At 43.4% G+C, this 25,019-nt stretch overlaps 1 protein-coding gene across 6 annotated transcripts; it reads left to right on the plus strand.

The window, feature by feature from the left end:
• The first annotated feature begins 9,436 nt into the window (after window positions 1-9,436).
• Window positions 9,437-24,676, plus strand: LOC118090293 (monoacylglycerol/Diacylglycerol O-acyltransferase). Of its 6 annotated transcripts, XM_060277831.1 has the most exons (8): window positions 9,437-9,544; window positions 9,865-10,162; window positions 11,648-11,728; window positions 13,171-13,335; window positions 14,501-14,694; window positions 19,357-19,417; window positions 21,160-21,299; window positions 23,158-24,676. In XM_060277831.1, exons 3-8 carry the CDS (start codon window positions 11,698-11,700, stop codon window positions 23,263-23,265), a joined length of 699 nt encoding a protein of 232 aa, XP_060133814.1. In that variant the 5' UTR covers window positions 9,437-9,544; window positions 9,865-10,162; window positions 11,648-11,697; the 3' UTR covers window positions 23,266-24,676. The 6 variants fall into 6 exon arrangements, with proteins under 6 accessions (XP_060133814.1, XP_060133809.1, XP_060133811.1 ...); XM_060277826.1 differs by lacking the exons at window positions 9,437-9,544; window positions 9,865-10,162 and having other exon boundaries at window positions 10,360-11,728; XM_060277828.1 differs by lacking the exons at window positions 9,437-9,544; window positions 9,865-10,162; window positions 21,160-21,299 and adding an exon at window positions 20,420-20,548 and having other exon boundaries at window positions 10,360-11,728; window positions 23,158-23,217.
• The last annotated feature ends 343 nt before the right edge of the window (window positions 24,677-25,019 follow it).

Here is a 25,019-nt window from a genome sequence, read left to right on the forward strand (position 1 = left end):
ACACCCAGAATTCCTCTTTTGGGGGAACTTGCCACTAGTGGAGGCAGAATCAAAGAGTATAACAGGAAGGCAAGTGTTTAACTGAAAGATGAAATAATATTACTTGCGTGTCGAGATCCCCAGGATACCCCCCAATAACTCACACAGCACACAGAAATTAAGTTTAAGGTTTTTGGCATAATTTTGGCCACAACTTTATTTAAATACAAAAATGAGAGTGGTTGCTTAGACATTGGTTCCATACATACATCATACATCTTTCTAAGACAGAACTAACTGATTTCTTCACTTCCTGAAGTCAGTGCGGGGAGAGCATTTTGGGGAGAGAATGGAGCCGGAAGGCTGGCCCTTCACCTCTTCGCCAAATGCTCCCAGGGGCTGTTGCATGGCCCTAGCCCCTTGTTGGGGTACGGACTAAAGCATGTCGAGCCCCTGGATTCCTTTGACAGAATTCACCCATGCAGCAGCAGCATTAGAGGGGCCTGCACAACCAACAACCAATTCTGGCACCTCCACCAACCAACAACATAGGAGGGACCGGCACAACCAATCGTGATCCCTCCACCAACCAATTTATGAACCAATGCCTAACCGCCAATCAAGCTCTGAGCTCGCCGCCAGACCACTCACATATCCAACCAAACCTTCAAATCCAATGGAACAGAATCCAACCAGGCATCATTTCCCAACAGAGAGAGATGCACCCCATCATCCCTGTAAAGGGCAACAGCTTTGAAGGTGATATCCAGGTGCTCGATCACGACACCCCCCAACTCACAGACCTTTTAACTGCCGGAGCATTCACACATCTCCGAGCCTTTCCCACGGCAGCTGAGCAATAACTACCTCTCCACTCACGCCTTTGCAACAAATGCAACCAAAATATTTTGACTGCAGGCAAACATGCTGCTAACTCCCCCAAATCCTTTAGGATTGAAGAACGTAAGGAGAGGCAATCAGATGACGGCAAATCATTTTCACCCAACTGAACCACACTAGCACTGGGGGGGGGGGCTTTTTAAAACCGTCACACTATAGTGCGCTTACTTGCTCCCTCAGAGGCAGCTGGGCAGAGGAAGCAAAATGCGACCAAAATATTTTGAGACCGGGGGCCCTGGCATCAGCTCATCCAAGTCCTCTTGCATGTGGGAGGCAACCTATTTTTGGGGTAAGACGGAAAATCAGTTTCACCCAGCTGCACCACCAGCACTGTGGGAGGACCATCACGGGTCACACTCGACCGGACCAAAGGAAGGAAGTCCTCCTAAAGCATTCCCTGTCTGTACACCAAGGATACACTTGCAAGGGCAAGGCGGCCAAGATGGCACCCCAGTCCAGAACTGTCAGCATGCTTGCCAGCCCAGTGCATGATGCTGTGGCCGCAATCTGAATGCACACCTGTATTTAAATCCGTTTCCAGCTGGCAGCCCGGATGGTAAAATATCCCTTAAATCTCCTGGATTTACACAGCTCCTCTCCCTTCCCCTCCTGTCCCCTCCCCTCCCTCTTCCCCAGAAGCAGCCTCTTGCAAAGGCACCATCTTCCCCATGCGTTTCTGCATCTACTGCAGGGACGTCCGACAGGTCGATCGGGATCGACTCGATGCCTAGGAGGTTCCAGTTGATCGTGGTCTCCTTTCTCTTTGCTTTTGCCTAAGAGGCAAGAGCACCTGGCCCTGGCCCCACCCCCTCTCCCCTCCCTTCATTTTCTCCTGATCTCTGGAAGGGAAGACAGAGTTTTTGCTATGAGGCAGGTTGCTTTCACAGCGATCTTTTGGTGAGCGACTAATCCCTTCCCCCTTAAATTTTCCCAGATGGAAATTTTTTTCCAAAATGGAACTAACTTTCCTCCCTGAACCCCAATAAAACAGGGCTTAAAATGGGGGACTCCCTCTCTCTAAAAAAGCTAAACAGCTTTGACCTGAACCCCTGAAAACCGGGCTCTCCTCCCCCCAAAAAACAGGGGGGAGTGTTTTAAAATCACTGCCAGATTATAATGCTGAAAGTAGATCGCAGTGCTTATCTTGCATCTCTTTTTCCTCCCTGTGCAGTGCTGTATATTGTGTGCAGAAAAGGAGGAATCTGGAGGGTGTGTGTGTGTGTGTTGGGGTGATTTGCACATCCCCCCTTTTGTATGTGCCATCATGTTCTTAGGGTGTGTTATGTGTGGTTGCTTTTGCCTACCGTTTAGACCAGGCATGTCAAACCTGCGGCCCTCCAGATGTTTTGGACTACAATTCCCACCTTCCCCAACCACTGGTCCTGCTAGCTAGGGATCATGGGAGTTGTAGGCCAAAACATCTGGAGGGCCGCAGGTTTGACATGCCTGGTTTAGACAGTCACCCCTTTTAAGCCTCTGCATTGGCAAAATTCTGTTGCTGAATAATAGTAATAATAATAATTAAGCAGGTGTTTTAACTCTCTCAAAGTCATATTGTAGTTTTTTTAATCATGGGGGGGGCAACGTTTTGGTTACAGGTGCTATAGGGAAGAGTGATAAGCTTATTGATATGCATAAACTGCTACTTTCTAAACCGTGATCGATAAGCGTTTAAATCACAGTTATTTTCCCCAAAGCAGCGTTGTTAGAAACGTACTTTGTGTACGGCCCAGAGACTTTAAAATAGAAAACCGGGAACCAGAAGCCTTGAGCTATTTTGTTGGTGGGGGGGGGGGAGTCCTGGCTCTATTAAAACCTGTGGCAAAATTCCCATTTGACCTCCTTGGGGGGCAGATTTTCATCTGTTTCAGTTTGGCCTTGGTAGAAAAAGCAGAGTGGAATCTTCCTTTTCCTTGTGGTGAGAGAGGGGTCAGCAACATTTTTCAGCAGGGGGCCGGTCCCCCATTCCTCAGACCATGTGGTGGGCCGGACTATATTTTGAAGGGGAAAAAAGAACAAATTTCTATGCCCCACAAATAATCTAGAGATGCATTTTAAATAAAAGCACACATTCTACTCATGTAAAAACACCAGGCAGGCCCCACAAATAACTCAGAGATGCATTTTAAATAAAAGCACACATTCTACTCATGTAAAAAGTGGGGACACTGAAAAAAGCCTGGATGCAGGTGGGATGAAATGGTCCAGACCTTTGGAGTCAATGCTAGATCAAGTTGTGTGGAGGGAATATTAAAGCTGTCATCTGATACGCATTTATTTGGGGGAAAGCCCACACAAATGCAGTGGGATTTACTTCTGAGTAAACATGGTTAGGATCAGATTGCAGCCTGCCTCGAGGCAGGGTGACCAATAGATTTGAGGGTCCTGATTAAACCAAGAAATAATATGTATCAGTTAGACATTGGTTGCCCAGCAAAATGAACAAATACAGCATAGCACAATTAATAACAGGCCAGCACCTTGAGTGCCAGACAAATTCCACTTAAGCAGTTCAACCTTAGGCTTGATGAGAAGAGGGTGTACTTTCTATAAAGGCTTTTGTGTACAGACATAGACACACACACATCCTAAATCCCCTTCAGAGTGGTTGACCAGTCATGGGCAGAGCCGGCACCGGAAGTCACTTTTGCGCATGTCAGACATGCGCAGAAACGACTTCCGGTGCCGCGCCGCTGGGATCCCTTATTTTTCAAAGGGAGACTTGGCAGCTATGAGGCAACCTGCGGCACTTCCTGACGTAACCCTTGTAAGTATCAGACTTCCAATGACCTGTATTAAAAAACCCTGTCCACTGACAGGCCCCCAGTGCACAGCCTTTGTAGCAGCCCTGTTTGGAAGGAATGAGGCAATGTTCAGTGGTAGGCAAGCCGCAAGCTGCAATAACTGGTGCACCATGCGAGCAACTGAAGCCTGGCTAACGGGAACCCATTTCCGTGCACTAAGGGCAGGCCAGCCCCCCAGGGGGGATGTAGAGTCCAATACTATCGGGTATCCATAACCGGGCAAGGGTCCGCCGCACCTGTGACCAGGAGCCTGATGGTGGCACCCATGCCCACTAGGTACACCTTAGAGCTCCTGGCTCCAATGATAAGCTCCAAAGCGGATAAGGAAAAGTCCTGAAGCAAAAGCCTCTAGACTCTCAGCCCCGTGCTGGCACCAACACAATTCCCCCCAACCCTTCATAGTGTTTTTAAGTGTCAGGTATAACATCAACCTGAACACAGCAGAGTTTGCGCAGGTTTTCCAGAAGCTTCTGGCAGTAGCGTAATGACTAGACGTCTGGACGCAGAATAACTATATACAGTATTTATTGGACAATCAGTATCCAGAGTTACTATGTACAAACTTCAGAACACAAAAGAAATAAAACAAAATCCTTTCCTCTCTGTTTCTCTCTCACACAACCACCTGTTACAAAAAACCACAGTCTTTTTTTCCTCTTCTGTCTTAACATCACACAATCCTTATCTTTTAGGAGCTTGTTATCCAATCAGAGAGTAGTTGCTAAGGCTCCTGTTACCTTGCTGAGAGAGAGCAGATATTGTCTTTCTGCCCAGAGTTAATTGTCTGAAGAGAGAAGCTGATCTTTCGAACATATGCAGTTTGCAAAACCCAAACAACCCTCAGTGCACCAAATGCAATGGAATGCTGAAAGGAGCCTCGCCTCGATTTTTAACCAGCAGGCAAAATTCAACTTGTTGCGGATACTGCTAGAAGGTCAAAACTGACCGGCTACCTGCCCGCTGTCCTGCAAGGTTGGAGCCTATTCCAACCATTAAAGGCCCTGCGCATGACAAACTTTTTCCAGGGTCTCTTAAAATAAAGCTTTAATGTAGCTGGTATTGTAGCAGACTGAGTTCTGGTAGTTTCTAACAGCACATCTGAATCTGCAGCAGGTGGGCCAAATACTGCAGGACCTGCTCAGAGGATGAGGCAAGTTGGAGGATGGATGGTGGCTAACAGATTGAGGTTGAATCCTGACAAGACAGAAGTACTGTTTTTGGGGAACAGGGGGTGGGTGGGTGTGGGGGACTCCCTGGTCCTGAATGGGGTCACTGTGCCCCTGAAGGACCAGGTGCGCAGCCTGGGAGTCATTTTGGACTCACAGCTGTCCATGGAGCCACGGGTTAATTCTGTGTCCAGGGCGGCTGTCTATCAGCTCCACCTGGTACGCAGGCTGAGACCCTACCTGCCCGCAGACTGTCTCACCGGAGTGGTGCATGCTCTAATTATCTCCCGCTTGGACTACTGCAATGCGCTCTACGTGGGGCTACCTTTGAAGGTGACCCGGAAACTGCAATTAATCCAGAATGCAGCAGCTAGACTGGTGACTGGGAGTGGCCATCGAGACCACATAACACCGGTCCTAAGAGACCTACATTGGCTCCCAGTATGTTTCCGAACACAATTCAAAGTGTTGGTGCTGACCTTTAAAGCCCTAAAAGTCCTCGGTCCTGTATACCTGAAGGAGCATCTCCACCCCCATCGTTTAGCCCGGACAAAAAAAAATTTCCCCAGAAAAAATTCAATTAATGAATCAGGAAATTACTATACCCAAAATCAAAGAGGCATTACGAGAAGTGAAAAAAGGAAAAGCTCCAGGACCTGATGGAATTCCAATTGAATATTAGAAAAATTTAGAAGAAGTAATAATCCATTGAATGAATCATTGAATAATGTTTTATCAAAAGGAAATATGCCGGAATCGTGGGAAGAAGCTTTGATAACATTGCTGCAAAAACAAAATGCTGATTTAGAATTACCCTCAAATTATAGGCCAATTTCATTATTAAATTCGGATTATAAAATTTATGCAAAAATATTAGCCAAAAGAATAAATTTAGTATTAAAAGATATAATACACACGGATCAGGCGGGGTTTGTAAAAGGAAGACAAGCTAAAGATAATATTAGGAACATAGTAAATATTTTCAAGTGCTTGGAGAATGAATGAGGGGAAAAGGCAGCAGTGATATCAATAGACGCTGAAAAGGCCTTCGATGAGTGTGTCGTGGCCATTTATGGCAAAGGCAATAAAAAATCTAAATATAGGTGAAACCTTTGAAGAGCGATCCGGGCCATCTATAGAAATCAATGTGCAAATTTAATAAGAATTGGAAGACTTTTGGAAAAGATAGATATAAGAAGAGGAAGAAGAAGGGATGCCCCCTATTGCCATTACTTTATATAATTGTATTAGAAACCTTATTAAAAAGCATTAGAGAAGATGAAGAGATTAAAGGGGTGGTGATAGGCGGAAAAAGATATAAAATTAAAGTCTTTGCAGACAATGTAATTATAACCACTGAAGATCCAATTAATTGTATTCCAAAAGCACTCAAAAAAATTAAAGAATATGGAAAATTGACTGGCTTTAAAATAAATTATACAAAAACAAATATGTTGGTGAAGAATTTGGAAATAGAAGAAACAGAAAAATTACAAAAAATAACAGGTATTGAAATTAAAAAGAAAATGAAATATTTAGGCATACAGTGGTACCTCGGTTTACAAACAGAATTGGATCCGGACGTCTGTACTTATCCTGAAGCGTACTTAACCTGAAGCGAACTTTCCCATTGAAAGTAATGGAAAGTGGATTAATCTGTTCCAGACGGTCTGTGGAGTACTTAAACTGAAGCGTTCTTAAGCTGAAGCGAACTTTCCCATTGAAAGTAATAGAAAGTGGATTAATCTGTTCCAGACGGGTCCACGGGGAACTCAACCTGAAGTGTACTTGTAAGGGGGAGAGAGTACAGAGTACCTCCTCCTATCATCAGGAGCAGCCCCTCCCCGAGCAGTGAAGGAAGCACAGGCTCGGGGGAGGGCAGTCAGGACACGGAGAGAGAGTGTCCGGGCTCAGGCAGGATGAAAGAGCCCAGACTCCACAGACGGGAGGAGAGAGAAGGGGGAGAGGGAAAACATGGAACGCAGACCCTTTCCGCCGGTTCCGGAATTACGAAAAAGAAGAAAGGGGAGGAGATTCAGTGTCCCACGACTTTTATGTTGGGGGCGTTCGCGCCAGGGGGCACTTCCGGATTCTGCATCGGAGTAAGAAGATATGTTTCTACACCTTCCTCACTGTACATAGCAGCACCAATAAACACGTTATGGGAAAGTAACCTGAGGAGCGTCGTTACTCTAGAGTAGTCACAAGAATCCCCTGACAGCACTTAACCCAAGGTATGAGTGTAATTGGTTCCGGAAGTCCATACTTAACCTGAAGCATACTTAACCTGAAGCAAATTTTCCTATCGAAAGTAATGGAAAGTGGATTAATCCGTTCCAGATGGGTCCGCGGAGTACTTAAACTGAAAATACTCAAACCGAGGCATACTTAAACCGAGGTATGACTGTACAAATTACAGCAAGAGGCATTGATTTAATTCAGGAAAATTATGTAAAAATTTGGAAAGAAATTAAAAAGAAAATGGAGAATTAGGCTAAATTAAAAAATATCAAATTATCAAAGTATATCAATTATCAAAATGTCAGTTCTTGTGAAAATGAATTACTGTTTCCAAAATTTTCCAATATTGGGTGGTGTAAAATGTTTGAGTGAATGGAAAAAATATGTACAGTATCTAAATTTGTATGGGGGGGGGGGAACCAAGAATTAAATATAAAATATTAATTGACCACAAAGGAAGAGGAGGCTTTGGCCTACCAGATATGGAACTCTACCACAATGTGCAGCTTTAAACTGGATGGAGATTGGATGGAGAATAAAAATGATGAGATATTCGATTTGGAAGGGGCAGGTCTTGGTTTTGGCTGGCATTTCTACCTAATGGAAGGGAATTTAAAACCAAAGAACATCTTTATGAATAATATCATAAGGGCATCCTAGAACCTAAAACACCAGGTTGGATTTCGCCGTTGGAAACTGTAGCCGTCAAAAAGCGAAATATGGGCATAAATTGGCCGTCGTACAAACAGCTATTGGAAGAGGTTGATGGGGAATTAAAATTGAAGAAGTATGAAGTAGTAAAACCTCACTTGAGAAGTTGGCTGCAATATTTTCAAATAAATCAAAGGTTTCAAATTGATTAAAGAAAATGGCTCCAATAAGGAAATTTCAGAATTAGATAAAATATTAATAAGGTGTAAAAATAAATATATAAAAAATGTGTATGATTTATTATCGGAATGGGAAACTAAGGAGGAATTAACAAAAGGGACAATGATACGGTGGGGTCAAGATTTGGGAAAAATAATTATGTTAGAGAAATGGGAGAATCTATGGCAGAGAGATATGAACTTTACAGCTAATTATGACTTAAAAGAAAATCTTCTAAAGATGCAATACAGATGGCATTTAATGCCAGAAAAGATTGCAAAAATGTACAAGGGAGTAATGACATATGTTGGAGATGCCACAATGAAACCGGTACATATATACATATCTGGTGGAAATGCAACGAAATGAAGCCTTATTGGGATATGATTTATAAGGAATCGAAAAAGATACTCAAATATTCATTTAAGAAAAAACCAGAATTATTATTATTGGGAACGTTAGATGATGAGATCCTACCAAAGGATAGATGTATCCTAATGTATGCAACGTCAGCTGCGAGATTATCAATAGGGAAAATTGGAAGAATAAAAAGGTATCTATTAAAGAGGATTAGCAATTAAAAATGATTTCATATTATAATCTGGCAACAAAAGAAGCATAAATTAAAAGGATAAAGGAGGGGGAAAAGAATAAAGATTGGGAAAAATTCAAAGATTATATAGCAAACTTTGTGGAGAATGCCGCTCTCTCAAAAGATTTATGAAGGCCCACAGTAATAAATATCAAAATGCATAGTCAGGAATCAGGTATACATATGAGTAAAGGAACAAGAAAGGCGCAGTATGAGATTGGCTGGAAGCACTAAAGGGTGGGTGGAGGGGAGCTTATAAGATTGTATTTTAGTTAATCAGTGTTAATTTTTGAACATTTTGTTTTACTGATTTATTGATTATTGATTACTTTGAACCACTGTATGGCAAGGTGGACCTGAATTTCCAACAACGGCTGCTGTTGCATTAGGGTGGATGCGGCAAGTTCAGGCTGTGCAATTAAAGCTGATAAAATGGCAATCAGCCTTCTGCCAGGCCCTTCCTGTCTGCCTTCATACATATGACATGGGGATGCCACTGCTAGTATCCTGCTAGTTTCCTCCTCCTCAGTTTCTGTTGCCATTGTAGTACTCAGCATGGACAAGGACTAGGGGCATAACTTATTTCTCCCCTGTTGATTATGTGATTATTGCTCAGAATTAAAGAGACAGGTCCAATTGGAAAGCTTTTCCTGATGCAGTGCTAGGATACAATATTGTAAACAGAACATGTTATTAAGGTTTACGTATTGCAGGATATTTTGCATACACATCTTGACCCCATAATTTACGTTTAATTACAAATGGCCACAACGTCCAAGAAGCAGGCACTGGCACCCTAAGCATTCCCTCTTTTTCACAATGCTTCGTTTCTTCATACAGATGGCACACCCATCAGAGTCTCTTTAAACCATCACATAAAGGGACATGTCTCCATAAGGATGGAGATTAGCCAACGAAAAAGTGCACCAGAGAGACTTCTGCTGCTCCCAGAGAGGTGACTGAAGTAAAGGCAATTTAGGCTTACCAGTAATGTAAGTAAAAGTTTTTGTTCATAGAATCATAAAATGTAGAGTTGGAAGGGGTCCCAAGGGTCATCTAATCATCCCCTTCAATGCAGGAATCTCAACAGTCTCTCATCCAATTTGAAACCATACTGGACCCAGCTTCGTTTGCAAATGTGCTAGATTAGAACCTAAATAAAAATACATAGCAAACTGAGGTTCTGTCCCCACCCATGGTAGAAAGTACCCGATATATTTCTCTTTCTTTCTTTCTTTCTTTCTTTCTTTCTTTCTTTCTTTCTTTCTTTCTTTCTTTCTTTCTTTCTTTCTTTCTTTTTACAAAAAAACAGCCGTCTCCTGTTAAAGCACGTAGGCGCAAACAGCTCGAGGCGGACTCACCTGCGACCGCAGACTCATCCGAAAGACTGCGAAGCTCCTTTTAACACCAGCGCAACTCCTAGCTTGCAGACGCTTCGAGCTGAGGCTACCTTCACCAACAACCTCCTGCGAACAGCAGCAGCCGAGCCCCTCGGTAGGAAGCGCCGGTGGAGGATCTCTGGCGGCCGATAGCCATTCCCTCGCGTCAGCATTCTTCTTCTTCTTCACCCCTTCCGCCCTCCGCCAGCGACGGGCGAGGTAACCGCAGAGGTGAGGCAGAAGGGCGCAGGGAGCTCCCCAATCCCCCTGCGAAGCGCCCACGTGAGGGGCTGAGGACGCCCAGCCTGAAGGAAGCTGGGCGCGCGGAAGAGCTGCGGCGCTTGACTGAGAGGAGGCGAGGCGAGGGGGAAGCGGGCGCGGGGAGCAGGGCGAGAGAGCGGTTGATTTTTTTGGGGGGGGGTTATTGGGGCAAGGGAATGGTGGCGCTGCTGTGACTGTGGAGCTGAGCAACTCTGAGGGAGCTGCTGTGTCACTCAGTCGCCCTCCCCCAACACACACAACCAGGGGACCTCCAGGTGTTGGGGGCCCTGGCGTCTGTCAACTTCTACCCAACCCTCATTCCTTTTGCTGAGCACTCAGCCCTCTAGCACCGCTTTGGCTCTTATTCTCGCATGTAGTGCTTTTCCCTATTGTGAAGGGGGGGATCCACTTCAGGGCTCCCCGTGAATGCCCCATTGGGGGGGTACTTCTGCTGGATGGTGCTGAGGAGCCCACCAGAGGCACCTGGCTCACCCACATGTTCTGAGGGCAGAAAACGAAGCTCTGTGCTGCTTGGGTGCTGCTGGCTTTACTCTGAAGCTAGGAGGGCAAGGTGGGGGAGGGACCTTTCCATCCTATCTAGCCCACTGTTAAGTCTCCAGCCCTGAACTTAAGACACAGTGGGCACCTTCACCCAGCACATGCTGGGGGGAGGCAGGCACATGCGCCAGAGGAGCGTTTACCTGGGAGTAAGCTTCCTTTTGCACAGTAGCACTTGCTCTTGAGTAAATATGCAGAAGGCAGCACTGTGAATATGTATAGCATCAAAACCATTTTGGATATGAAATCCAGGCTATGCTTCTAGGCAGAAGAAATTTACTGGTTTAACATTCAGTACCTGCTCCATGATAATAGTAACAACATCCCGGCACATTTGCCCACAGTATTGTGTGCCTGCTGCATGTCCCCTCCTTAATCAGCTGGACTCTACCTATTGTTCCACCATCTATGGTGCAGAGAACTAGCATTCACAGCCTCTGGCGAGACATGCAGTGCAGATTGGCTGGTGTAGTTCTTGGGCAAGATAATTTGATTGTATTGCTAGTATCTCTAGAACAGGAGGAATATTTAGCAATAGCAGCTCACATCTGGTTTTTCTGGAATGAAGAGATGCTTCAAGTTTTTTTTTTTTAGGAGACTAGAGTTTGTGGTAGAAAGGGTTTCACATTGTTTTATTCTTTTTCTTAAAAAACAACAACAGGCCATTATTAGTCTGAATAAATGCTACATGCCAGAACATGTCGTACTCTACATGCCTTACGTATCTGATGGAAGAATGGATTTTTCTTGAATATCTCCCATATGTGATCATCTGTTCAGTAGTGCTGGTGTTTATCAACATCCTGTTACTTTTTACAATTCCTGTATGTGTGCTGCTTTTTCTTTACCTTTCTTCTTTGTTCCTCTTCATCTATGAGAGGACACATAAACTAAAAGAAGCTTATTCCAGTAAAGCATGGGATGGTGCACGACTAATTATAGCATTCATGTGGGATAGACTTGGAAGATTTTTGAATGGTAAGCATGTTTCATCTTCATTTTCTGATTTGTATGCTGCCTTTCCCTAATTAAAACCTTGCTCAAGGCATCTTACAACATGAGAATATTTACCATAATTACAAACATAACAAAACTAGTCACCAACAATCATAGACACCGAGAGACAACAGGATTGCTCAAGGTGCCCTGACTATAAAATTGGAGAAACCGAGAGAGATATAGCCGCACCGGCGGCATATCTCTTCTTACTAGCATCCAAAAATGCAAGAAGGGCCTTTACTCTCACCAGAAGCTTGGCTCTGCCCTTGCTGGTCCTGGAAAGATCCTTTTAAAAAGTCCCATATGCTCAGAGAATCTGCGCTTGTTCATCGGGGGGGGGGGGGGGGAGGAAGCTCAGAGCACTTATTCTTTGGATGTCCCTTTTATGAAGAGGCATATAGTGAGATCATTGATCCCCTGCTGGTGAGGCTCACCGACTCCCAGAAAAGCAAAAATTCGATCTCCTGTTAGGCAAAGATCAAAAGATGACACAGATGGTCACCAGATTTTGTGTTCAGATATGTAGGCGCAGACCACCCCTGATCCAAACTAGTTCGTCAAGAATATCCCCAAACTTGGTCCCTCGGGTGATTCTGGGTCATTTCTTTGTGGTAGCTTATCTCAAAGTTTTTAGTGTCTATACGCTTATCACATTTATAAATTTTAAATTTACTGTTGTTCAGTGTTTTAAATGTTTGTGTTCCTTCTGGGATTGTACCCCCAAGTGTGTTTTATATGTGTTTTATAATCCCGTAATAATAATCTTATCTAGTCATCAACAATAAATAAAACACATCAAAAACTACATAACCAAATGGAATAATTTCTCCTAATATCTAAAAATATCTAAAAATAAACACAAAAAATAATATAAATTAACAGCAACAAAAACTCCTAAACTATACCACAGTCTAAGAGTCTGTTCAGCAGCCTCAGGTTTTGTAGCTGTAGGCCAGGTGGGAAAAATGGCCAGGAAGGCAAGGAACTTGTTTTCAAGGACTATTTTGTATGTAGCTTGGAATCTACCAGGCGTTTAGCGCTACTCAGCCTTCGTCACCAGGCAAGCGCTCATGTGCAGGGCAGGGGTGGGGTGGGGTGAAGGAGGGTCAATAGTATTCTCCGCATTCCCTTGCCGCCAGGTGTTGCATGCTGGGTGAGAAAGGGGCACAGAGAGTGCCCTTCACCCTCTGCTCCCCAGACCTTGCCACCGCTGTGTCGGCACTTGCACGCTGGGCAGGGGCAGGGCATGGATAGTGTGTCATGGGGAGGGTGCCTGGTTCGCAACCCCCCAAATTGTGGTCTCAGGGAAATGGCCCCTCGGCACCTCACACTACACCACTGGAATCTACCATAGTTCAGTTACCCATTCAGAGTTACTTAATTTGAAATAGCAATCCTTTTGTTCTTTGCATTCCAAACAGGTTATGAACTACGTGGCATAGAAAACCTACCAGATGGACCAGGCCTTATTATATTTTACCATGGAACAATTCCTATAGATTATGCTTACTTTTTAGCCAAACTTATTCTTCTGAAGCGCCGAAGTTGCTATACAGTAGCTGATCGTTGTGTTTTCAAATTTCCAGGTGATGTTCTTTGTTAATATAAAACAGATTTCAGAAACTGGCAAGATTTTATCTGTCATAAAAATGGCGAAATCTATAAATTTCTCTCTATGTAGCACCAGGGGGAATGCTGTTTACACTGGCTAGATAAGTTATTCATTAGATTGGGCAGTTTTAATGTCTAGCCTTAAATATTTGAAGCACGGGATTCATAGTGTTGTGAGTATGGGGGTTTAGCCTGCATGGTGCCTGAGTCCCTTCTAATTCTTGGGGTCCTAGATCCAGAAAGGGTTAAAATCTAATGGAGGATTCCATTGTTGAACTAGCCGGGCAAGTTTTTTGATGCGTTAATGGCCCTTAGTGTAGCAAAGGAAATTGCTCTGTGCCAGAGAGCAAATTGGTGGGGCCCCTTTCCTCTCCTGGCTGGTAGTTAGAAAAGCAATAGCAAGCGTGTGTAAGAGCTGACAGCTAGAAGCAGACAGAAGCCAGAAAGTGCGAGCTATTCTTGACTTCTGCTAGAATCCAAAGTTGTGACTATGGGAGAAGCAAGACCACCTCAGGTGTTAATGCTGTGATCATTGACTCAGCTTGTATATAATCCTATGCACAAGAAGCCAGCATAAAGCAAGATGATAGAAATTAAGCCAGCATAAGGTTACACCAGATACAAACTCTATTCAGCAACAGGGCTGATGCTGTTGCTCTGCCTCTGCCTAAGCTTGGCCAATGGAAAACAAGCCTTTAATGGAAGGTTCTGTGCCAGGTCGCCAGGTCATGTGTCTGAGTGGAATGGACTTAAGATCCAGCCTAGGTTCCCTGCTCCCCGTCTCACCACATCCTCAGAACACCCTTTGGGGGGCGGACCAGGGCCGTCTTGAGCAGATTGTGCACCCTGGTGCTGAGGGGCGGAGATCGCTCCGCCGCCCGCCCCGCCCTCTCAGGGTGCAATTGGTTTCCGCGCGGCAAAGCCCTCCTTGCCAGGCCGGCGCCCAGCTTACCAGCCCCCCGCCGTGGTGCACTGCGCCACCGGGGGTCTATGTAGAGCCGGCCCTGGGGGGGACTTTCACCAGCCTTCGCTCAATCAGCCTCATTTCAGTCAAGATGAGCAAGTTATGCTGGCATATCTTCAGCTGAGCCAGGTTTAGGACTGTTTATTTGTTTATGTCTTCTTGTTTATATTTTATAGGTTTTAAAAGATTAGGTGCTGTAATGTGGCTCTTACCTGGTACACAGCAAGAGTGTGTAAATGTTCTAAAAAATGGTCATCTGCTGGGAATTGCACCAGGGGGAGTTCGAGAAGCACTATTTAGTGATAAATCATACAAACTTGTATGGAAAAATCGGAAAGGTTTTGCTCAAGTGGCTATAGATGCCAAAGTGGTAAGTACTATGCATATATGATTATACATTTGGACACTTCTGAATGCATATATGTTATCAAACAAAATAAGAAGCTAAACAGCTAGAAGACATGGTTTTAACATAAAAAATATTGTTAATCAATAATCTAAAATTATAATTTTAATGTGCATGGGATTCATTTAATATAACTAATGAAGTAATAGTGATATACCAAACAATTATATTTAAACTGTTACCTGTGGTTATGCAGAGGTTATATTTAAACCGTTACCTGTGGTTCTGCAGAGAAGATCCAAGGTGCCTAAGTATCACTCTGTAACTGATTGCAGGGAAATTCAGGGCTCGAGGCCACTGTCCTCCTGAAGCAACTTGATTATTAAGGGGATCAGGAGTTGCGCTGATCCTTCCATTTGCATTAATTCTCATATCTCGGTCTATAAGATCCACCTTGTGAAGATAAATCTCCAGTCTCTAAAAGAATCGTTTAGGGGAGTTCTCCCATGTAAATATCACATAAATTAATGACTACTATTGTGACCTCTGTTTTCTTCATAACCAAAGGAAGACTACAAGGCACTAGTTAAATTTCAAACTTCAGCTCTGAATATCTTTATCAACTTGATTAAACCTTCTGAGTAAGTGATATGCTTTTTAGCAAGGCAACTTAAAATATTTGAAATTATACATTTTATAGTTAATACAATACAGAAAAGCTCTGCCCCCCCCCCAGTTGTTTAGTTGAACTCTAACTTCTACAAGCCCCACCCTGCATGGTCAGAGGTCACGGTGGATGGGAGTTGGAGACCATCAACATATGGAAGCCACATCTTCCTGGTCCTACACACAGCTGTTCTGTACATTTGAGAGTTAGACAGTGGCACACTAGAAATTCAAATTAAATCCAGACATATGATGAGCAAATTAAGCATCTTTTAAAAGTATCTTTCTGCTTCAAGAAGTGCTTTGAGCGGTGAGAAATAACTGATTAAAGCATACCCATTTGGAGTACTTGAAAAAGGTATTGTATAATCCTGCAGAAGTCCGGCTCTTTGGAATCCCATTCCAGTGCAGGAGAGAGAAAAATGGTAAAACATTTTAAATGAAAACAATGGGTCTTAATTGCACTTTATTGTCTTCTGCTCTTGAAAGTGCTTCACATAGGAAGTGCTAATAATGACTGAATCTAGAAAATTACAACTACTCGATAGACAAAGATCATCATATTTTTAAAGGATATTTCCTGCATTTCCGTTTCATAATTAAAAGATTGATTCTTGTTTTGTTTTGTTTTTTAAAAAAGTATGTTGCAACATGAAACCTAGTAGTATTTGTATTGTAAATCGCCTTGGGATCCTTGGATGGACAGTATAGACATTTCAGAGATAATAATAATAAATAATAATAGTATCAAGTTAGAATGGAGAGAAGCTTTTTTGTTAAAGAGAGCACATGTTATAACAAATAAAGGCATTGTTTTCCATCATGTACACCTCAGCCACTGATGTTAAGTTTTACCAGTTTTGCAAAACTTGCTTCAAAACTTGAGGCAGCCACACTACAAAAGAGGTGTTTGCTAATATGCCATGGAAAATGTTTGTGTGTCATCAGTTCTATTAAAAATGATGGTCTGTCTCAGGATATCCAGCATTATTATTTATTATTATTATTAATTATTATTAATTATATTATTATTATTTATACCCTGCCCAGAGGTATTATTATTTATACCTCTGGCTGGGTTTCCCCGGCCACTCTGGGCGGCTTCCAACAAATATAAAAATACATTAAAATACATTCACTGTACATGCTCCTGTCTCTACCTTTTTAGCTCTTGAAAGTCTTGCATTGCCATCTTAGCTGATTTCTTGTTGCCATAGCCTCAACTATGGCTACCAGAGTACCAGAGTAGCCTGGCAGGATGCAGGCATGTTTCTGAAAATAATATATGACCTGTAAAAAAAAGGCCCAAGCTGTTCACCATTTCCCCAAGCCAGTTTGTCACATATCTATAAACAACAATGATCCCCTGTGTTGGAAACAGAACAATCTAACAATCCAAAAGCAACACAACAGGCTAATAATATGATTACAACACTTTTTATATCACTACTGAATTGTATGTTAATTTACAATCAGATAGCGTACAATATATACATGGTGACACCAACTAATATGAGTTAAGAAAATGTCCCAAAGTAAGGGATTTTTTTTGGCTAGTATAACATTACAAAGAATCACTCAAGCTTGAGGCAACATGCCTTCCAAGGTAAGTGTAAAGTCAGACAAAGCACAGCATATGCAGTGTTTTGCAGGGAATTTGTTGAAGGATGTTGATGCTCCAAAAACAGCAGTCAGATTGCCACATATTTATGGCATGCTCTTCATATGACAAATGGTTACATAAAATGTCCACCTTAGGAACACGCAGTACCTGACCAAAAAAGCCAAGGCTCCCCACTCACATGAAGAGGGAGGGAAAACATTCCTGCTCCTTTATCTAGTCTAGCAAAGCAAGTTTAATGTGATGTCATCATATTAGCAAGTTTCACAACCTCTTGGCCAACCTTTGCAGAACGAGGGAACTTGCAACATGTCATATCATGTCTTTGAGCCTTGATGTGCAGTTTATATAAGCTTTAGAAGGGGGAAAAGAATAAAAAGAAGGGAAAGTAGAATTTTCGGTGAGGAGAGTAAAACAAGACTCTGAAAAGGGTCAATAAATTGAGCTTAAATCCTGACAAGACAGAAGCACTGTGGGTGAGCCATTCCTGTGTTGGTGAGAGAGACGGGTTGTGTTTTGGATAGGGGGGGGGGTACTTCAAGATCAAACTAGGGTAGGAGTGATTTTTACCCACTTCTGTTGGTCTGTTGTCTGGGACCGTTCCTGAATTGGGATAGATTGACTACAATTTTGAAGCATTGGCAATTTTGACTATATAATATTGTAATGCACTATTTGTAGGACTACCCTTGAGGTTGGTTCAGAAATTGTACCAAGTGCAGATTTCTAGAGCCTGGTTGCTGGCATTTAACACTTGTGTTAAGGAAGCCACTGGCTACTAGTATGGTTCCAAGTAGGACTGAGCAATATCTGTTTTTCAACATTGTGATATATCGCCAGCCAAACATTGTTATATACTGATATATCACAATGTATGAAATAAGGATGCAGCTATGTAGAGCAGGCATCCCCAAACTCCAGATGTTTTGGCCTACAACTCCCATGATCCCTAGCTAACAGGGCCAGTGGTCGGGGAAGATGGGAATTGTAGTCCAAAACATCTATAGGGCCGAAGTTTGGGGATGCCTGATGTAGAGGCTTCATGATTTTTGCATAGTGTGCGCGTATGCAGACACACACACACACACACACATTATTATTCATTATCATGATATGGACTTCAAACAGGTTTGGGACGATAGATCACACAGCCCTAGTACCAAGGTATCTTCAATGGCTTACCATCATCATATGAAGCCCTAAACAACACGGGATCACCTTATTTCTTATACCACAGCCTAACCTTTGCAATCAGTCACTGAGGTATATGAGACCATGTCACACTACTCTGCACAAGGAATTATGCATTTAATGTAGTGGCACAAGGGTTATGGAACTCTATCAAATGAAATCAAGCTAACATTGTCTGTAATGAGTTTTAGGTGAGTATATTTCAAGAAATGAGAATTCTAGTTGCTGATTTGACCAGGTATCTAGTTAAAGAATCCTCAACATGATCATCTAGTGCAGAGGTTTTCAACCTTTTTGAGTACATGACTAACGACATTCTTTCTGTGGCACCCCCGTGCAGCTCAGGAGCCCAGTTATGTCACCCCTTGCCTGCAGAACTGGCAGCCTCTGACCCTTTTCAAACACCCTCCCTTGTGGAGTGTTCCCTCAGCCTCCTCTCCACTCTTCTTGGAAGACATCTGGGCAGCTACTGCTGCCGCCCCTGGTCTTTGAGTTGCCCCTCCCTGCCCCAAAGAGAGATGCCTCCTTGCACTGCCCCACAGAGGCCTGGGACTTGTCTGTCCATTCCCAACAGCAAGGGCTGGTGGGCTGGCTGGCTGGCTGGCTGGCTGGGCGGGCTCTCTCACCCACCTGAATGCTTACTCCAAGGCCGCCTCAGCTCCTGGCAACCATCACCCCCTGACCAGCCCCAGAGGCACACCATTTGCCTGCGGAGCCAGGGCTGCTGCAACAAACAGCTGTGTAAGCCTTGGGAGGCAGAGATGTGAGAGGGCATCAGATGAGGGAGAGAAGAAAAGAGGGACAGAGGCCCATGTCGCCTGTGGCACCCCTGACCCCACATTCAAGGCACCCTGGTTGACAATCACTGATCTAGTGAAAAGAAAAACAACTAATACAATGTGAAGATAAGACAAGTAGAGCATGAGAGCAATAGCATTCCTCTGTTGGCCTTAGTATCAGAAATTTAAAGGCAGACTTTCTCAGAACAAGGAAACACTTGATCCATCTATCTGGGCTGATAGGTGTCTTAGATGGAGGTTTGGCTGGAGCCATTGCAAAGATATTTTGGACCCAAGGTAGACTGTAAGAGTGGTTTACATAATTCCTTTCTGGTAGCATCAGCTACCTGTGTGTATATTTATTCTCAAGATAAAGACTGAACTTTAAAGATGCTAACTTAAAATATCATATTTTCTCTCTTCCCTTAGCCCATCATTCCGATGCATACACAAAATGTTCGGGAAGGATTTAGGGTCTTTGGACGAACAAGTAAGGCATGCTTTCTGCATATTGCACATATTTAGCTTGTACTTTTAAAATGTTGTGTTCTCCAGTCTGCAGCTCAGTGCCTGATTCAAAAGACTTGCATAGCTCTTCCTTATACATGAAAATAAATCCTGTTCATTAAACAGAGTCGGGAAGCTTTTGCTAATGCTTTTTTTGGCGCAGCAAGCTCCCATGCATGCTAGGAGCTTCATAGTGGGTCTGGACATTTGTTTTAATTTTGGTACTAATGTGGACTTCTAGATTTAACTTAAAATATTTAAAAACTATTCCTTCTCCTGAAGTACTGGGAGGGGGGCAGTCATCACATCTTGGCTATGGGCAGAGTCAATAATGCAGGCAGGGCTAGGAAGCTTTTCCAACCAGCCCTGGACCTCACTGTTGAGCTCACCAGAAGATGATACCGGTAACAGCCAGTGTTTTCTATTCTCTTCCCTTTAATTCAAATGCAGGAATTAAATATACTGCATGACTTCACCACTTTCTCCTCGCAGAATATACTGCATGACTTCACCACTTTCTCCTCGCAGCTGAGCAAGGTGTTTTCTTGGGGCACAAGCCAAGTGCTCAATTGGCTTCAGCGCCGTCTTAAGCGCCCCTGTCGCCATGGTGCACCGGATCTCTCCGGCGCCCTTCCGCCCCGTTTCCCAGCGCGGTGGGCGGGTGGGCGCGGCGCTGCTGCGCGGCGGGCGGGCAGGCACAGCGCGATCTCTCCGGCGCCCTCCCGCCCCGTTTCCCAGCGTGGTGGGCAGGTGGGCGCCGTGCGCAGCTGCGCAGCGGACCAGCGCAGCGGCTGGCCAGCGGGCGGGCGCAGCTCGCAGCGCCCTCCTGGCGGGCTGGCGCCATGGTGCCCTGCGCCACCGGGGGTCTACGACGAGCCGGCCCTGATTGGCTTTCTACCTCCTTCTGCCAGCCCACACTTGCAGAGAACAAGCCAGCCTCAATACAAAGTGGCTAATAGGTTCTCTTTCCCTCCTTTGTTCTAAGCAGGGAATGAACCGCTGAATAAGGGAGCCAGCTGGTACGCCATCTTCTGCATTACCTCAGCAGCCACAAAACCCTCATCTCATAGCACCTAGTGCCCATGGATGCACAGAGAGCAGAGGAAATTCGTGGGTAATTCCCTTAAAAAGTTGGGAGGGGGCTCTCTTGTTTTAAACCTTTATTTTTAAACTAAAAACTATGAAAAGCAACAAGGTTGGCTTCTGCCTGCTTTACCTCAGTACCTGAAAGAGGCAGAGCCCAAACACTTTGGACAAAGATATCTCATTCTCTCTCTTTCTGAAAAAGCAAATTCCCTTTTACCTTATGTGACATGGGACTGGAATGTGGCAAGAGCTAAACAGTAGTACTGAGGCCTACACTTTGAGATAGAAACAATATAGAGGCAGGTAGCACTTTCCTGATCTGCAATGGAAGCTGTAAACCTTAATTAGAAGTCTTTCTGGGTGCAGGCACTCCAATAAATTCAAATTCACAAGGACTCCCTTATTAACTTCCAACAGGATGCTTTTGTGCACTCATTGAAGTAAACAGCAAAACCCTTAAAATCAGATTATATGAATCCCGGCAGTGGAGCAATGGACTGATCCTAGTGAAAAGAATTTTTAGATTTAAAAAATTGATTTTCGTTATTTTTTTCCCAACATAAAGGGCACTCACATTTTTTAACAGAAAGAAAACTGATATCTTGCTTGTTTCTTTTTTGCCCTCTTAATTTTAAAAAGGATTCACTAAGTGGTGTTTTGAATCTCTTCGGCTGCCTGTACTTCCTCCATATGGTGGATTTCCAGTCAAATTTCGTACATATATTGGTAAACCCATTCCATATGATCCAAATATAACAGCTACAGAGTTAGCAACAAAGGTATGTTTTCTGTTAAACCAATATAAAACACCAGCAATATTGTTTCATTATAAATGTGCATTCAAAATATTCCTATTTAAGAGAAATGGGTTGGTTAGCTTTAATAGCTGGTAATACATTTACTAAGCCCTCTATTAAAACAGTTCAAAATCATTTTTCTACAGACATGTAGGCTGCAATGCAATATTGTCACCTTTAGAACTTTATTGCTAAGCCATTTGGAGGTTAGAACATTATTAAACATAGGCTCGATTCCTGGAATTCTAGTTTTATTTGTACATGACGAATTGTTTGAAAATAATACTGATATCTATATTTGTTTGGACAGAGAGAATCTGTCACAAGGTTTATGTCAGGAGTGGGTAGAAAATTGAAACTGACCATGATCTGTCACCTGGGCAAAGTTGGTCTGATCAAGCAAGGCATTTATTTTGTGCTTGATGAACAGTGTCTCTCTCTGTGTGTGTGACTTGAAAAATATTAGGTTGACCCTCATTTTTAGCTCCTGAGTATGCATACGTTATTTGCAAATCAAAATGTGTTGAACTTTCACATACTAATTCTGATTAGGGAAACTTGAGATGGTGGTTTTTTAAAAAATGAAATAAATAGTGTTATTGTTTTAAATAGCATTAGTTCAATGTGGCTTATTCTACTCAGTTCCTATGACACTGGACAGTATATGATACAATACAGTATTGATGTTCATGTTTAATAGCCTGTAATAAGGTTATCAGTTAGGCATGTTACTTGACTACAATTGCCATAATCTCTACTCACTGGCTAAACTGGCTGGTGCTTGAGAGTTGCAATCCAGTAACTTCTGGAGGGCATTGGATACCCCTGAATTAGGGTGAAGCCAGATCCTAGTCGTCATCCCCATGAGCTGAAGGAGTTCAAATGAGGGATCATTGCGTGTGGAGGTCCCCAAAACCACCCCTCAAATAATTCACATCACAGACAGAATTTTGTTTTGGGTTTTTGGCATGAATTTGACCACAACTTTATTAAATACAAAATATGTGAGTGGTTGCGTAGGCATTGGTTCTCCAACTGTCACCCAAGGACAGAACTAAACTAGCCTTGTCAGCAGGGGGAAACCCTACAGGAAGAGACAGGGAGCTGGGAGCAGTGGCCCTCCCCTCTCCCCTCAGGGTCCCAGGGGTTCTCGCGCGGCCACGGCACCCCGACCGGGGGTCACAGACATTGCATTGAGCCCCTGCAATCCTGACCGGACACTCAGGCATTGATTCTCCAACTTTCCACTAAGGACATAACTAAACTCGCCTTGTCAACAAGGGGAAACCCTACAGGAAGAGACAGGGGGCGGGGGCGTCGGCCCTCCCCTCTCTCCACAGGCTCCCAGGGTTTTTGCCTACTGCTATGCAGTAGGCAAAAACCAAATGGCACCAGCCAATCAGCCAAATGGAAAAATTCCCACTGGGCCCCTGAAAACAGACAACCCCATGATAGGCACAGCAAGGTCAACACAGAGGCCTAAAAACAGGGAGGGAGGGCGGGTGATCCGAAGAACGCAGCCAAAGAGAAGGAACAAACTACGTGCTTGCCTTTTATACCCCAGGGGCTGAACATTGAAATTGAAACATGCCCCCCCCCCACCAACAGCCAGGGACCAATCAGAATGGTGGCCAACTCATGCCCCCCACCTTTGCAACTCAGGGGTGTTTTTTTCGGCCCCCACCGCAACATGTGCTCTCTTTGATGGAGAACCCGCATTGTTTGTATATAGATCTGTAGACTCCATACGCATTTCACTATAATTTTCAGGTGGATTGATTTACACGCACATGAAGCTGTAGTAGTGAGATGCATAACTTTCTCTTTTCTTCATTTTCAGAGCAAGGCAGCACTCCAGGCATTAATTCAAATGCACCAGCAAATTCCTGGAAACATCTATGATGCTTTAATGGAAAGATTTCACAAAGAGAAGGGAAAAAAAACCTGAAATGATTTAGGTCCAGCTCAACAACTTTGGCTCACCCTTCCCAAAGAAAGCTCAACAACTCTGGTCAATCCACTGCCAGTTTATTTATAGTGGGAGGAGATTGCAGTCTCTTGGAAGCTGGACATCCCTGATTTAGGTGATAAGGGCTAATTCTAATATTAGGGGCAGAATGAGGCAGCAAATTATATTTATTAATGCTGTATTTTCCCCCTGATGGTGAGAGGGAGGGGCATGTATGGGATTTGTCTGCCTCCAGGCCAATTCCAAAGTAACTTGACTCTACACCTTAATAAGTGGGAGGCACCATTTGCTGCTCTGCCTGGGACAGCCTCTCTCACCCTGATCTTGCCACTGTGATCCATGCAACAGTCACCTCCAGGCTTAATTATTATTATTCACTCTACGTGGGGCTGCCCTTGGAGCTGACCCAGAAACTCCAGTGGGTGCAGAATGCCACAGTGAGACTCCTTATGCGGTCCTCACCGCGGGATCACATTCATCCAGTGCTATACCAGCTGCACTGGCTCCTGGTGGAGTACAGGATCAGGTTTAAGGTGCTGGTTTTAACTTTTAAAGCCCTATAAGGCCTAGGAACCTCGTAGCTATGGCACCACCTCTCCTGGTATGTCCTTACGCTCCTTGAGGTTCTGAGCCTTGAGATTAGACTGGTCTCAACCAGGGCTCTGCGGGATTTGACATCTTTCCGCAGGGCCTGTAAGATGGAGCTGTTCCGCCAGGCCTTTGGTCGGGGTTCAGTCTGACTCTCTCTCCCCTTTCATAAGACCTGCATGAAAATGGCATCCCAATTTTTCTCACAGGCTCATATAAATTCAGCACAGTTGGGCCTGGTGAGCATTTAAGGTCCCCAACCCTAATCTGCAGGTTGCCATCTGATTGGATTTTATTTTGATCCTGATCTGATTTTAGGGTGTAATTTAATTGATTAACTGATTTTATGTTAATGTGTTATACATTTGATGTTAGCCACTCTGAGCCCGGTTTTGGCCGGTGAGGGCGGGGTATAAATAAAAAATTATTATTAATAATAATAATTATAAAAAGGGAGTAAAATAAAAGGCTTCTGATTGTCTGTGTGTCAGTTACATAAAATAAAATACTCAAAACATTCACTATAGGGCAACATCCAACTCTTCTACTTTCTGTTACGCAATATTTCCCAAATCTTCAGACCCAAAAGTCTCAAATTCATTTATTTTCCTTTTCACACAAAAAGTCCCCCAAAAAGGTTCTCTAATTATTGATATTAGTAAATTTCAGCAGTTTTCCTCTAATCAAATATATAAACTTTGTCTCCAATAACTTCAACAATTCCTCCATATTAACATTGAATATAAATGATCTGCAAAAGGACGTTATGTACTGAAAACAGAGATGATTTATGTACTTTTGTAACCCAATTAAATATTTAATAAAAATATTAAAAAAATATTTTGGTCTGTGTCCACACAAAGTCTCTCTGCTGTGACCATATATCAAAATAATATTTCATAGTTATTTTCTTGTTATGATTTCATTAATGTGCACCCAGTTCCATATCTTCCATTTCCTGTTGTGGTTTTCCATCCTGATTTTTTTTTTTTAAAAAGCCCTTCCATTTACACTTCTTCCATTCTTTTTCCACAAAAATCACCAGAGTCTTGAGGCGACACCTGGCTAGAGTTTTAGGCTTAAGTATATAAATTTTTGTATTTTCATGATTCAGTTATTCATTTTTCAGTTCCATGAAAGGGTTT

This window comes from Zootoca vivipara, chromosome 8 (assembly GCF_963506605.1).
Source record: "Zootoca vivipara chromosome 8, rZooViv1.1, whole genome shotgun sequence".
Lineage (NCBI taxonomy): Eukaryota > Metazoa > Chordata > Lepidosauria > Squamata > Lacertidae > Zootoca > Zootoca vivipara.